Source organism: Hyla sarda, chromosome 5, assembly GCF_029499605.1.
Source record: "Hyla sarda isolate aHylSar1 chromosome 5, aHylSar1.hap1, whole genome shotgun sequence".
Taxonomy (NCBI): domain Eukaryota; kingdom Metazoa; phylum Chordata; class Amphibia; order Anura; family Hylidae; genus Hyla; species Hyla sarda.
The window spans coordinates 317,259,598-317,274,957 of NC_079193.1; the positions used below are offsets into that span (position 1 = coordinate 317,259,598).

General features: G+C 41.6%; 1 protein-coding gene across 6 annotated transcripts in view; it reads right to left on the reverse strand.

Annotated features, from left to right (window-relative positions):
* Positions 1-799: 799 nt before the first annotated feature.
* Positions 800-15,360, reverse strand: part of LOC130274198 (MORN repeat-containing protein 3-like) — a 35,417-nt gene continuing 20,856 nt past the window's right edge. For 3 of the 6 annotated variants that reach the window (XM_056522240.1, XM_056522242.1, XM_056522241.1), the window contains exons 2-6: positions 9,818-9,973; positions 8,999-9,156; positions 7,194-7,353; positions 6,078-6,262; positions 803-1,237 (exon numbers count right to left, since the gene is read on the reverse strand). In XM_056522240.1, coding sequence (XP_056378215.1) covers positions 1,151-1,237; positions 6,078-6,262; positions 7,194-7,353; positions 8,999-9,156; positions 9,818-9,962 — 735 coding nt within the window. In that variant the 5' untranslated portion in view covers positions 9,963-9,973 and the 3' untranslated portion in view covers positions 803-1,150. Of the gene's footprint in view, positions 1,238-6,077; positions 6,263-7,193; positions 7,354-8,998; positions 9,157-9,817; positions 9,974-15,360 lie in introns of all 6 variants that reach the window. The other 3 variants (XM_056522238.1, XM_056522239.1, XM_056522244.1) reach the window with 2 other exon arrangements.

The window sequence follows — 15,360 nt, forward strand, 5'->3', positions numbered from 1 at the left end:
GAAAATGTTTTCCAGTGAGTTTAATGTGGACCAAGGATCCCATTAGGAAAACATTTGCAAAGGGACTATAGGACATCAATTCGATGTGTGGCACGAAAAATTCTTCACATACAGGATATCAGTTATCCTGTATGTCATTTTAGATCAAAGGAGAGTCAGAGCATAGGCTTAATGGATGGGAGAATATTCTTTTTTTTCCAATAATCTTGATTTCTTTTCCTTTTAGGAAAATACATTTGAACTTGTGTTCTATCCACAGGTCAGTTCCTCCGTTCAAAAAAATACAATAAAAAAAAATTAAAAAAAACAAGACATATCACCACCCCACACACACACAAAAATCTGTAAGGAGATTGCACTGGAAATACTTACCCTCATTTGAGCTAGCTCTCATACTCCTTTAGATAAAGGCTATGTTCACACACAGTTTTTTATTAGTTCACACACAGTTTTTTATTAGTTCACACACAGTTTTTTATTAGTTCACACACAGTTTTTTATTAGTTCCCACACAGTTTTTTATTAGTTCACACACAGTTTTTTATTAGTTCCCACACAGTTTTTTATTAGTTCCCACACAGTTTTTTATTAGTTCACACACAGTTTTTTATTAGTTCACACACAGTTTTTTATTAGTTCACACACAGTTTTTTATTAGTTCACACACAGTTGTTGTTTTTTTTTACTTCATACTGAAACGAAAAAAAATTTCCTCTCCTTCAAAAATAAGTAAAAAAAAAAAAATAAATAAATAAATATATATATATATATTAAAAAAAAAAAAAAAAAAAATATATATATATATATATATATATATCACTTACACAAACAAATCCTGCCAAATAGAATGTTTTAGAGTAAAGTTAAGATGTTAGTAAACAAAAGGTATGCCCATAGCTTCCGTAAGGTGCACACATAGCATGGCACCTTACATCTCATGCCCACATGTTTTGAGCTTAGATGCTGGTACAGTTTTTATTTTTTTTAGAACTATATACCTTTTAATGATTCCTTATTATTTTTATTATTTATATAGATGAGTTGCTAGTATTACATCTATATGATATTCGTGGTTATATTGCTATTACCCCTGAGGCATGCCCATCGTGTCAGTCGTGTTCTCGGGCTCTTGGGCACACTTGTGGTTAGATTAGGTGGCGTCACTTTTTCTTTTCTCTTCTTGGAGAATGGACCTTTGAACTTCCTCAAGGACTTCTTTGGGGTTGGCCACTTTCACCTTAAACAACAAAACAGCGATTGAGATTAGAGACATAAGCACATGATAAATGTGTATTCACACTTACAGTATCCTGCGCATATTTGATGCCCAGGATCTGAAGCTGCAGATTTTATGCTGAAGATTTCAATGTAAACAATCATTGAACACGGCTTCTAATCTGAAGCTTCAAATCCTGTGCATCAAATATTTGCAGACAATTATACATGTTTATACACCCTTAGGGAAGGGTCACACGTAGCGCAACTACAGCGTATTTTACACTGCGAATTCACCGACAGCAGTTACAAGAGTGAGCTCCATGCTGCGGCCGGGTAACTCTGTGTGTCTGCTTGTAATGGGGGATTTCCCACTGCGCATCTGCTATGAGCGGACACACAGAGCTTCAGAGGGAGCTCACTATTATGACTCACAGCTTGAAATGTGCTGGTGTGAGCAGCTAGTGAGAAAATGAGAAGACCCAGTGACTGATCTGTGCTTGCTGCTTTATCCAAACAGAAGTCTGTATCCGATATCCTGAGAGGTGACAGGAGAGCGCCCCGGCCGGCGGCGTCTCGACTGTGACTTCCTCGATTCGTGGTTAGTCAGATGATGTTTGACTCCGAGTAGTGACGTCACTACGGGGGTTGTAGAGGTCCACAAACCTTTCCAATGCGTTTCAGAAACAAAGAAGCCGTTTCCTTCATCGGGGATGGTATGTCTATAACCTCTGTTGTCTTTTATAACCTGCGAATGATGAAGCCTCTCATTATATAGCATATTGATGTTTTGTTTATGGATGTTTGCGTGGATGCTGAGGTTCCAGATTATTTTCAGGGTCACAGAGGGGTTCTGATGTGTTGTATATATTGTGATATAGATTATAAAAAGCCAAAAATTTCGAATTCAAAATTTAAGCCGTGTGGGATTAAAGTGTTCATATTGAAAATCCACCTTGATTTGTCTCTGGACAGTTTGGCTATGAATTATTTTTTCTATCCCAAAGAATTTACATCCAGTGAGTTGTTGTTGGTGTTTTCCTTGTAATGTAAGGATAGGGAATGTGCCTCATATCCTCTTTGGATATTATGTGTGTTCTCCTAGTTGGGTCCGTAGCTGCCTTTTTGTGCAACCTATATATAATTTGTCGCAAGGGCATCGAATTTCATATATAACTCCAGATGTTTTACAGTGCAGATGTCCTTTTATTTTATATTCAATTTTTTCCTTCGGGTTTTGTATATGGCAAGTCAGGCTTGTGTTTTTAGTGAGTTTGCACATTTTGCAATATTTACATGGAAAGAAACCATCCTTTATGGGTAGAAATGAATGAGGGTGATTAGTTGCCTTTTGTATTGGTTTTACTATCTGTTTAACAGTGGGAGCTATTTTATTTCCAATGTTCTTTATATACAAAAGATGGAGTGGCCGGGATCTGTTCATCTATTATTTTATCACTCAGTAAAATGTCCCAATGTTTTTTTTTTTACAATTTTCTGAAACAGGTGACTCTGCTTACTGTAGTTTCTAATGATGGGAATTTTGGTTTAAATAATTTTTATTGGATTTTTTTTTGAGAAATTTACAACAAAGGAAAGATTGGCCAAAGAAAACAACGTGGCCAAGGAACAATACATAACAAATATAACACAGTTATATAAATATTACTAAAGCAATCACTCAGCTGTATGTAGAAATATTAATTTGCAGAATCATATCTTTGGATGTTGCGGATATTATAAACATATCCGGTAGATCATTATAGGTCACCTTGAAAAGTAAAAACTTCACATAAGCAGTTTTAAAGTATTTTATAGTCATATTAATGATGGGAATTTTGAGTTTTGAATTTTGTATTACCTGGTCTTTCTTATTATTTTCTTATTTTTCCTGATTGTGTAGTTGCCCAGGGGTAGATGGTATTAAGCCCTCAATGTTCATGATGCCAGGGTGTGGTTTAAACCGACAACCACCCGAACGGTTGCACTGCTAGTCCTAGTTAGGCAGGGCAAATAAGAGTCCAAGGCCAGGTCAGGGTTAACGGTAGCTTTACTGAAGTAGACAGGTGGTACAGTCTTTACAGCTAGGCCAGGATCCCAGAGAGGTGACCAGTAACACAAGAGACCTTGCAGCTTGCTGGGACTTGCAGTGACTTGGCTAGACTTTAGCCCAGCCACGCTGACTATAATAGACTTGACTTGACTGAAGATAGTGACAGCAGACAGAGATGACTTGACATACTGACTTGTGGTTGTAATTTAGGCTTGAGGCCTCCAGATGCGCCGGGCACTGGCCCTGAGACACCTCGACTGGACTTGAATAAAGAGACAGATTGCAGCTCCTCTCTTCCTTATGAAGAGGGGCTCAGGAAGGAGCCCATAGGCTAGCTGCGGTCATCTGGTCACCTGGTGCTCTCTGGGTAACAAAACATATGACTTTAACATGTGACAATCATTATCATGTGACTAATAACTAGGGATGTCCCGATACCGATACTAGTATCGTTATCAGGGCCGATACCCGGCATTTTCATGGTATCAGGGACTCGTTTTATGTCCCCGATACCAAGGCCGATACCTGCTGCACGGCGGCTGCTGCCCCGTTCTGCCGTCCGCATCCCCGTTCTGCCGTCCGCATCATGGCGTCCTATGGAGGAACATGTGACACTTACGTCACTCCACCTCCTCCCCTGCGCCCAGTGTAACGCTACGGAGGAAGGAGGAGTGACGTATATGTCACATGCTCCTCCATAGGAGGCTATGATACAGACGACAGAACAGGGATGTGGGGCGGCAACTGCAGGTGTGCAACTACCGTGGGGGCACTGCTGTTTACAAAGGGACACTGTCTACAAGGGGGGGGGGGCTGCTGTTTACAAGGGGGCACTGTCTACAAGGGGGGGGAGCTGCTGCTGTTTACAAAGAGACACTGTCTACAAGGGGGGGGGGCTGCTGTTTACAAGGGGGCACTGTCTACAAGGTGGGGGGGCTGCTGCTGTTTGCAAGGGGACACTGTCTACTACTACTGGTGGTGTCCCCCTTCCAAACAAAGACCATGTCGTCAATGAACCTTTTCCATAGGACCAGGTTTGCACCAAGTTGGCCCCCAGGGTAAATGATAGACTTCTCTAAGAGGGCCACCTGCCACCTGCCAATTTGTCTACAGAATATCCTGCAGAGTCAATTTCTCCGTTTGCGTAGAAACTCCATGGAGACAGAGCAGTACAATAGGGAGGATCTAGAACTGGAAAATAAATTCATCTCCAAAAGGTATGACAGTAATACATTGAGAAATATACACAAAGAAATCGAACAAGGAAACAGGAAAACACTAATAGTAAAACAACAAGAACAAGAAAAAAATAATAAGAAAGACCAGGTAATACAAAATTAAAAACTCAAAATTCCCATCATTACAAACTACAGTAAGCAGAGTCACCTGTTTCAGAAAACTGTAAAAAAAACATTGGGACATTTTACTGAGTGATAAAATAATAGATGAACAGATCCCGGCCACTCCATCTTTTGTATATAAAGAACATTGGAAATAAAATAGCTCCCACTGTTAAACAGATAGTAAAACCAATACAAAAGGCAACTAATCACCCTCATTCATTTCTACCCATAAAGGATGGTTTCATTCCGTGTAAGCATTGCAAAATGTGCAAACTCACTAAAAACAGCAGTCTGACTTTTTCATATACAAATCCCTACGCAAAAAATTGAATATAAAATAAAAGGACATCTGCACTGTAAAACATCTGGAGTTATATATGGAATTCAATGCCCTTGCGACAAAATATATATAGGTTGAGAAAGCGTTATAGTGTTTGCTTTACCAGTGTTCCTGACCTCTTGCTATCGCCATTGACTACGAACCTTGCCGCCTGCCCCGACCTTCTGCTACGTCTGACCTTGCCTCTGTCTAGTTCTTCTGTCCCACGCCTTCTCAGCAGTCAGCGAGATTGAGCCGTTGCCGGTGGATACGACCTGGTTACTACCGCCGCAGCAAGACCATCCCGCTTTGCGGCGGGCTCTGGTGAATGCCAGTAGCAACTTAGAACCGGTCCACCGACACGGTCCACGCCAATCCCTCGCTGACACAGAGAATCCACATCCAGCCTGCCGAATCCTAACACATACGTTACCACATCCATTTTTTTTGCGCTATTTGCATTATATATTCAGATTTGTAAATTACTTCTATTAAAAAATCCTAATCCTTCTAGTACTTATCAGCTGCTGTTTCTACAGAGAAAGTTGAGTTGTTCTTTTCTGTCTGACCACAGTGCTCTCTGCTGACACCTCTGTCCATGTCAGGAACTGTCCAGAGCAGGAGCAAATCCCCATAGCAAACCTCTCCTGCTACGGACAGTTCCTGACATGGACAGAGGTGTCAGCAGAGAGCACTGTGGTCAGACAGAAAAGAACAACTCAACTTCCTCTGTATTATACAGCAGCTGATAAGTACGGGAAAGATTAAGATTTTTTAATAGAAGTAATATACAAATCCGTTTAACTTTCTGGCACTAGTTGATTTAAAAAAAAAAACTGTTTTCCAACGGACTACCCCTTTAAAAAACTTTTGACAAAAATGTCAAAAGTTTTGATCGGTCGTGATCTGAGTGTTCAGGCCCTGAGGAATTTTTAGAACAAACGGGGTTAAAAGCGCTGGTGACCGAGACAATCACATAGACTTTACATTGTTAATTTGTCTCGCTTAGTGCGCTTTTCTTCCAGAACATTCTAGCGATTGGTCGGGGTCTGAACACTTAGACCCCAACTGACCAAAACTATCAACATGTCACTACAACATGTCAAAAGTTTTTTTTTAAAGTGCCCATTTAACAAAAAGTCTTTACCTCTGGAATAGGCAGCTTCTCTGTGTTCAGTGCTTCTGAGCAGTCAGCGTCCTCCAGAGTTCCACACTTGGGGATATCTTTTACCCAAACTCCATCATAGATTCTCCCTGTGTCAAAAAAGTAAAATTTCCCAGGACCGTGCTTCATTCCATTCCTCCAGGAACCTTCATAGCAATTCTTGTTTGCTGTTAGGAGACAAAGTAATGGAGTAGTTTAAAGGGGTACTCCGGTGAAAAACTTTTTTTTTTTTAAATCAAGTGGTGCCAGAAAGTTAAACAGATTTGTAAATTACTTCTATTAAAAAATCTTAATCCTTCCTGTACTTATTAGCTGCTGAATACTACAGTGGAAATTATTTTCTGTTTGAAACACAGAGCTCTCTGCTGACATCATGAGCACAGTGCTCTCTGCTGACATCTCTGTCCATTTTAGGTACTGTCCAGGGTAAAAGGAAATCCCCATAGCAAACATATGCTGTTCTGGACAGTTCATAAAATGGACAGAGATGTCAGCAGAGAACACTGTGCTTATGATGTCAGCAGACAGTTCTGTGTTTCAAAAAGAAAAGAATTTCCGCTGTAGTATTCAGCAGCTAATAAGTACAGGAAGGATTAAGATTTTTTTAATAGAAGTCATTTACAAATCTGTTTAACTTTCTGGCACCAGTTGATAAAAAAAAAAAAAAGTTTTTCACCGGAGTACCCTTTAATTCCATGACTATCTTCCTCTTCTACAGATCCTAAAACACACATTAGGGATCCTTACTGTAAAATAGTGGTCTCCAACTTTTCACTCAACAGTTGAACTAGAAGCCTTAGCATGCATTGATTAAGTTGAGCTCTGACACAGTGTTTTTTTAAACAGTGTGCCTCCAGCTGTTGCAAAACTACAACTCCCAGCATGCCCGGACAGCCTTCGGCTGTCCGGGCATGCTGGGAGTTGTAGTTTTGCAACAGCCGGAAGCACACTGTTTGGAAAACACCACTCTACTGTCTAGATTGTAGGCCCTTGACCTAAAATCATAACTGGATTTATCTGTATAAATCAGTCAAGGTTCTTCTAAGTGAGGAAGAAGCATAGTAATATAGAAGATAATATTAAAATATCAGGAAGTACCTAAGAAGAGCATTCCAAGTCCACAGCACTTGTTATTATGCCATTCTCCTTCATAGATGTCACCATTGGTGTACAGCATCTTGCCCCATCCGCTCCTTTTACCGCACTCCCAGCCACCTTCATAGTATTCATCATCTGAGTAATAGTAAGTGCCATATCCCTATAAAGAGACACATCAACAAATCACATTTAGTGGTTCCTCAAGTTACAATATTAATTGGTTCCAGGACGACCATTGTATGTTGAAACCATTGTATGTTGAGACCAGAACTCTATGGAAACCCGATAATTGATTCTGAAGACCCAAAATGTCATCCAAAAATAGGAAAAAAAGTAAGGATTAAAGACAAATTAGTAGATAACTAATACAGATAAAGCAAGTCTTTACATATAAAAGTAAGAAAGAGCTGCTGGGAGCTGTAATTACTGTCTATGTAGAGGACAGGAGCTTCTTCAGGGTCCTGTACAGTACATGCAATGTCCTAAAAAAGCCAAATGGAGCTGCTTTTACCTGGTGTCCAAAGGAGCAGCTAACCCTGTGTAACTGCAGTGGTAAAGTGGATCTGCTGAGCCTGTGTGGATGATGTGGGCTGTACCAGGGAGCAGAGTCTAAGGTGCCGCTGGTTTTCACCAGAGCCCGCCGCAAAGCGGAATGGACTTGCTGCGGCAGGCGGCACCCAAGTCGCTACCCCTGATACGACTCGTCCACACAGGCTGCCGAGGTGAAGCGTGGCACAGGAAAGATAAGGCAAACTCGTAGTCGGGGACAGGCAGAAAGGTCAGGACAGGTGGCACTGTAGCCTGGTCAGGAAATGTAGCAAGGAGGTCTGGTACACAGAAGGCAGAAAAAAAGTATAGAATGCTTTCTCTAAGGCTGTGGGGCACAAAGATCCGGCATGGGTCAAAAGGAAGTGCGGGATTAAATAAGTTCAGGACCAGACAAGCACCAATCAATGGTTCTCTGGCCCTTTAAATCACAGGAAGCCGGCACGCACGCGCCCTAGGAGGCGGGGACGCACGCGCCGGCAGCCAGGGACAGCAGAGGGGACAGAGACGTGGGTAGGTGAGTGACAGCCCAGCGTTCGCATGCGGGCACTGTTGTCAGGACCAGAAAAGCACCAATCAATGGTGTGCTGGCCCTTTAAATTACAGAAAGCCGCCGCGCACGTGCCCTAGAAGGAGGGGACGCACGCCCCGACAGCCAGGGACAGCGGAGGGGACAGAGACGCGGGGAGGTGAGTGATGGCCTGGCGTTCGCATGCAGGCGCATCCCGCTATGCGAACTGCAGCAGAGCCAGTTCGGGGAAACGGGGCAGGAGTGCTCTCGCGTCCAGAGCTTCTGGCTGCAGCGCTACTCATACAGTAACACCCTGGCACAGGTAAAGAGTAGTACAGAAGATGTAAAAACCTCCCTGTAGGGGGCACTTCCAGAGAGCCAGTCAGTGCATGCACTTCAGTAATACAGTTGTTTTATCAGTGAATGCTCATTCTGATTGGTATGTTTCACAGATCTGGACTGTCTGTGACATTGTATGTTGTGTATCAATGATCCAGAAAAGACCATTGTGTGTTGTAACCTGAGCCAATTGTTAGTTGAGGGACCACTGTATAGCTATAGTAGGTCTCTTGTCACATTGCTCTTTTCCATTATCTCTTGTGATAGGTCTTATCAATACATTAGATTTTATGAGACCTTAATATATTGGGGTCGTAGTAGCCTGGACCCTATCTGGATGTCATCACATTCCACAGGAATTCTCCAATATTTTTCACCAGTCAAGTAACAGGAATAGCGAATAGCTTACATGTTTCTTGTCATTCATCCAGTATCCAGCATAAACTCTGATGTATTCTTCAGTGGTGGCGTCTTTCACAGCATACGTCCCATATCCACTCCTCATCCCACATATCCAGTCTCCTTGGTAGATGGCATTGGCCTTTTTGTAGACATATTTGCCTTTACCTGGAATAACAGGTACAAGCAGAAATTTAAAGAGTACCTGTTATTTGTAATAACTTTTGACACGTCCTAGCGACGTGTCAAAGGTCTTGATCAGTGGGGATATAAGTGTTGAGATGTCCATCGATCAGGAGAACAAGCAGGGAGAAGTCTACCCTGCTGTGTGTCCCTTTTCCTGGCTTCATGTAACTTGATCAAGAAATGCTCAAAGACTTACATGGCAAGTTTGCCTCAATCACGTGACACGGAGTTGGTAGAAGAGTGTGTAGAAGTTTGTTCTCTTGATCGGTGGAGGTCTCAACACTCATACCCCACTGATCAAAACTTTTGACTATTGAGCGTGAACTTCTCACAGCTGATTGGAGATGGAACAGGGTGTCGGCATCCCACCGATCTGATATTGATGACCTATCCTGAAGATAGCTCATTAGTTAATTTTTCTTTGAAAACCCCTCTGAACTTGGAGATTCTTGTATAACATTGTGCAGGAAACAATCTTATTCTTATAGGACACAAAGCAAGAGACACAGCTGCTTTGCTGAGACTGAGCATGGACTATAAAGGTGATTGAAATATGGAATGTTATTCTAGTATTCCATCACCTTGCCGCAATATGAAATCAGGGCTTTGTACAGTAGTAGGAAATACATGCCACTAGTCTTACCATGCATCAGATTATTCCTCCATTCCCCTGTGTACTGATCTCCACTGCCACTGTACATGGTGCTCCTCAGGCCTGACTTCTGGGCCTTCCTATCCCAGTCTCTCCATAGGGGCTCAATGCTCCTTATTGTTTTTAGAAGTGGCATGATAGCAGATCCTGGAATCACAAACACATCATCTTTACATAGACATCTCTCAGCATAAGAATTTTATTTTATTACACCATAATGTGGGCTTTATCTGTCATTATAAAACTATAGGTCAGTCCTGGTTACTATGGCCTGCTTTATCTGTGTCTCTGTCAGGGAGATGGTCCCATAGACTTGCATTATAGGAAGGTCTTGGTCACGTGACACAGATTCAGGAGAGAATGCGCTAAGAGCATCCTTCTCCTGGGTTGTTCTAGTGATCAAAACTTTGCTCATATGTTCACACTTCACTGCTATACTTTATTTTACTTACGCATTTTTTCCATAATCCTCAAAAATCTGCAGAAAAATCCCACTTGGAAATTCCATTGCAGCAGAGTTCTATTGTTTTCAATTGGATTCTGCGGCTCTGGCAGATTATGTAAGCTATAATGCTATGTTCACATGGGGGATATTTTGCGGAATGTTTGCCCGGAAAATTTCCCGCAGACATTCTGCAGACAGCGGGCTCCGGCACAAAATGACGCCGCTAGGACTGCTCTGAAATGCGCCGTATCCATAGACGGCAATGTATTTCAGAGAGAATCAGCAGAAAGACTTGACATGTCAATTCTTTCTCCAGAGGCTGGAATCGGAACTTCTGTGGCAGATGTTTCCACCACGGACATTCCATGGTGTGCACAGTGCAGCAGAATCCCATTGAAAACAATGGGACTTTGCTGCAATAGAATTTTTGAGCGTTGTATATTAGAAAGTCATATTTTCCAAATAGTTATGTGCCCCCACCTGTTCTACTTTAAAGTTCAGTAAGACACAGGGCACATATTTCTTTTGGAGCAAAGCTTTATTATACTGGATTGTTCTACAGGAGGTCACATTTTCCAAATGGTGCTGGACCCTCATCCCTCATGTTTTACAGCTCCATAAAGAAATATACAAAAAGAAAAACTAGAAGAATGGTAAGGATTATAATATTTATTCATGTGCAATAGCTCAGGAGGAGACCACTCTTAAAACCCCAACAACAACAACAAAAAAAAACATCAGTAAAATAGGTATAAAAAGTGGCATAAAAAATAAATAAATCTAATAATGTGTTCTATTAAAGTCTGTAGAAAAGCGGCTTTAAGTGCACAATGTTGGAATTACTTTTTTTTTTTTTTTATAGGATGTGCACCCACGGTTGCATTTCCATAGACTTTAATAGAACATGTTATTAGATTAAAATAAATAAATGCTATTTATAGCTATTTTATTGCTGTTTTTATGATCTGATTTTACAATGTGTGAACCCAGCCTATGTGTAAAGCTGCCCATACATAGAAGAGAGCTGTCTGATCTTCCCATAAACAGGCATAAAATTCTGGAGATTTCCAGCCTTACCGTACTTATTTAATATCACAGGTAATAAAAGATGCTGCCTATATGTGAATAAACTACAATGTGTTAATGGTGGTGGAAAGTTTGGATATGGTTTTCCAGTTCAATTCAAACTCTTTTTTATACATTTTTTTTATACAATGACAGATTTGTTCAGAATTTCCATATTCTGTGCTTTATGTCTATAGCTATATATGCTATATATATATAAAAGACAGTGGTGACCTACCATATGCATGAGAGACACCAAAGGTCCACTATTGGACTTATAGGACAAAACATCTGGGAGGGAACTGGCACTAAACTTCTGCTTCCAGTCACACAGCCAATGCATTTTCCTGCAGTCAAAATTAGAAGGAACTCACTGCCTACTGATTTATGCAGGTCCCAATGAGTTCAATGTAATAATGCCAAGAGGAGTAGTGGGCCCACTGGGTCACAAACAGATTTGCCTTAGTGCTAAAGGAAAGGTACGTTCTTCATCCTTAAAGGCTACTGAGACATTTGAAAATAATTTTTCATTCTTGCTTTGATCTTAATATGATGCAAAAACATTTGCAGTATTTTTTTTAAATGTTTCTTATATTAGTTTCAACAGTCTCTGCAGCTTGCTGTATGTACTCGTACACAGCCTATACAATTCTCCCTGACAGATTGCCTTGTATCTGCTCTTCTTTCTCTCTCTACAGCCCATGTGAGCTTTCCTACAAGGTTTCTCTTCCCCAACCACAACCCTATCTGCTGCTATTTCTAACACTGAGAGAGCAGAAAGTCTGTCTGATGGATTTTCGTATTTATTGGGGTATACCACTCACCGGCCTATAACACGCACCCTCATTTTTCCAAGGATATTTGGGTAAAAAAGGTTTTTTACCCAAATATCCTTGGTAAAATGAGGGTGCGTGTGTGTGCATGTGTATACCCTGATAGACTGTTTTTGACCCCGCAGAGGCCCCCCCGGAAAGGCAGGGGGAGAGAGGCAGTCACTGCCCCTGGCTATCCAGAGCCCGCCGCCACCGCTGCCCCATTACCTCCCCCATCCCCGGTTTTATAATTATCTGTCCCCGGGGTCCACGCTGCTTCTGGCTCCGGAGGCGTCCTGCGCTGTCATTGTGCGCCAGGCCACTGACGGTGACGTCGCGTTGAAGACATCATTGCGCAGCGTAGCGCATAGCAACAACGCAGGACACTGTTGGAGCCAGAAGCAGCGTGGACCCCGGGAACAGGTAATTATAAAACCGGGGATGAGGGAGGGAATGGGGCAGCGGTGGTCTCTGGACCCCAGGATAGACAGGGGCAGAGAAGCGGGCAGTGACGGCAGGTCTCTGGCCCTGCAAAAGCCACTGCAGTTCATTGATTTAAAGCGCCCGCTTTAAATCATTGAACTGTAGCGGTTTATCAGCGTATAACACGCAGATAGACTTTAGGCTAAAAATTTTAGCCTAAAAAATGCGTGTTATACGCCAATAAATACGATATGTTTCTAGATAGTAGCTAAATGGTAGGAAATATTTAATGAAGACTATTTAGAAATTAGCATTTTCTAAATTTCTAAATTTTCAATTTCTTTTACATTCAGGAAAAGTGTTTATAGCCTTTATAGGCATTTGCGGGCATGTAAGGCCAGCCTATAGTGAGTGACGCTGGCGATAGTGAGTGACGGCGCAGCACATGGGCAGTGACAGGTCAGCAGGAAAATTGCAGCCTGCAGCATCTACATCATGTGTGCCCTTCGAGTCCCATGCACCATTGGTGGCCTCCACTACAAATCTGCTTGCAGCCAGCTGCCACTGCCAGTAACTAAAGTAGCCAAGCAGCCAGGTCTGCAGGTATGTTAATGCAGTCAGATTCAATAGTACATAACTGGATGCATTATGTCAAAATTATACTGCCTGAACCCATATGTATTTAAATACTCATTCCCATACTTTTCCAGGTCTTGAGTTGAGTTAGGGGCCCCAAAATAATGGCAGCCCTAGTCATAGTCAGTCAGTGTTTGGGTCAAGATAGGCAGAGTTTGGTTATAAACAGTAGTTGGTCTGATGGGGAGCATATAACTAGTGTTTGCCAAGTATACAAGCCGACACAGGAAAAGAAAGATCCAGAACAAACACCTTTTTGGACAACATGATCCAAATGGACATTTTTTCTTTGTCTCAGAAAACTTTAAGAAGTGTCCTTATAATAGACTGTTACATATTGGCAGTAGTCATGGTCAGGGCTTGTTTTTAAACTGTCCTTTTAAGAAGTCGGGAGCTGGTGCACGCATGCTACCATGAGCAGGATGGCTAGACGCAAAAGCATTGTGGCAGCTGGGAGGAAAATGCTAAATGCAGCTGCAGGGGAACCAGTGCAACATGACGATACAAGCTAGCAAGTAGAAACCAATATACACTCAGCTCCCCTTAGTGGTGGCTTCATAAATCCAGAATGTTATATTTTAACTTCACGACTGTAAAAATGTATTATGAAATTATACAGGACATTAATGGAGTAGTCCAGTTTAGGAAAAAGAGGTTCGGTCGCTGGGACCCTCCTGTCATTTACCCTGGCTCTACAGATGCAAGGAGCTGTGTCGACATCATACGAAGCGGTGGTCAACATGCCAACTCCATGTATCTCTTGCATCTCTATGGGAGAGCCGGAGATACACGAGTACAGTGCTTAGGCTCTCCCATAAAGATGCCGACTCCGATCCGTGCACGAGGTGAGCCGGAGCACCGTGCAGGAGATCCCGCGGGTATCCGTTTGGGCCGCTCTTTGGATAGGGAATACATTTTCCTAAACTGGAGTACACCTTTAATAAAAAGTAGTACATATGGCAGAGTGGGGCGAGGGGCCCTATATTTCCTGTGATACCCTACACCATTTAATAATTGAATCTTTTATTTACCATTCAGTCTTTCGGACCTGCGATTGTTCTACATTATGAAAAGATAATTGGATATGATTTCCATTTATGAGTTTCCTATTGAGAAATATTTGTGAAATGCTTGATTTTTATTATTCATTTATGGATTGTGCAGCTCTGCTGTGATTCTGATGGTTACTAGCTAAAATGGAAGCATACCTGACTATTAAATTATTCATTTTCCTGTGCTGTGTGACTAGACATAAATCTCACTGAAGCTGAATTCTCGCTAAATTCAGCCGGCGCCAACTGGGTTCCTCAAACCGGCGAGGAAATGTGAATTGAAATAGCAGCTAAATTTAATAATAAAAGGTAACACTATCATTATGAGTTGTAGACTTTTTAATACACTCTTTATTTGGGACATTTTTCATAGTACAATTTCTACGGAGAAGTCAATGTCAAGGGATAATAAATTTCACATAAAATAGGTGTAATAATGGAAGCGAAAGACATCATAGCAGGAAGAGCATGCTGTTCTCCACTGTGTGATGAAGCGTTTGATAAAACCGGAGAGCAAGAGCTATGCTATTTTTATGATTTTTTTTTTCCTATAAAACATTTTCTATGAAGTTACAATTATTTTTAAGGTATCCGCGCAAGTTTCAGATTATTTAATATAATAAATAATGACTAAATAAAACAAATAAAAGGTCAGCTATTTTGTGTGCACACTTTAACAAACAGATATGTCAAATAAAAGTTTTATCCTGTTTCCTCTAGCCTTTGTGTTGCCGACTATAGGGGCAGCTAACATTAAAGAGTTAATCCTACAATCAAAAGTTATCCCCTATGAATAAGTAGCTGATTGGTGAGTGTACAGAGACCTCACTGATGGAGGTGAAATGTTCCTGGGAATAATAGCATTGGACCATGCAAGCATGGCCAGTAGTTCATTCATTCTCTCTGTGGCTTACAAACATTGCCAAGCTCATTGGTCAGACTTCCACTGATCATCTAGTTATTCCCTATACTATGGATAGGGTAGTGTTTCAAAAAAGTGTGTCTCCAGTTGTTGCAAAACTACAACTCCCAGCATGCCCGGACAGCCAAAGGCTGTCCGGGCATGCTGGGAGTTGTAGTTTTGCAACAGCTGGAGACATG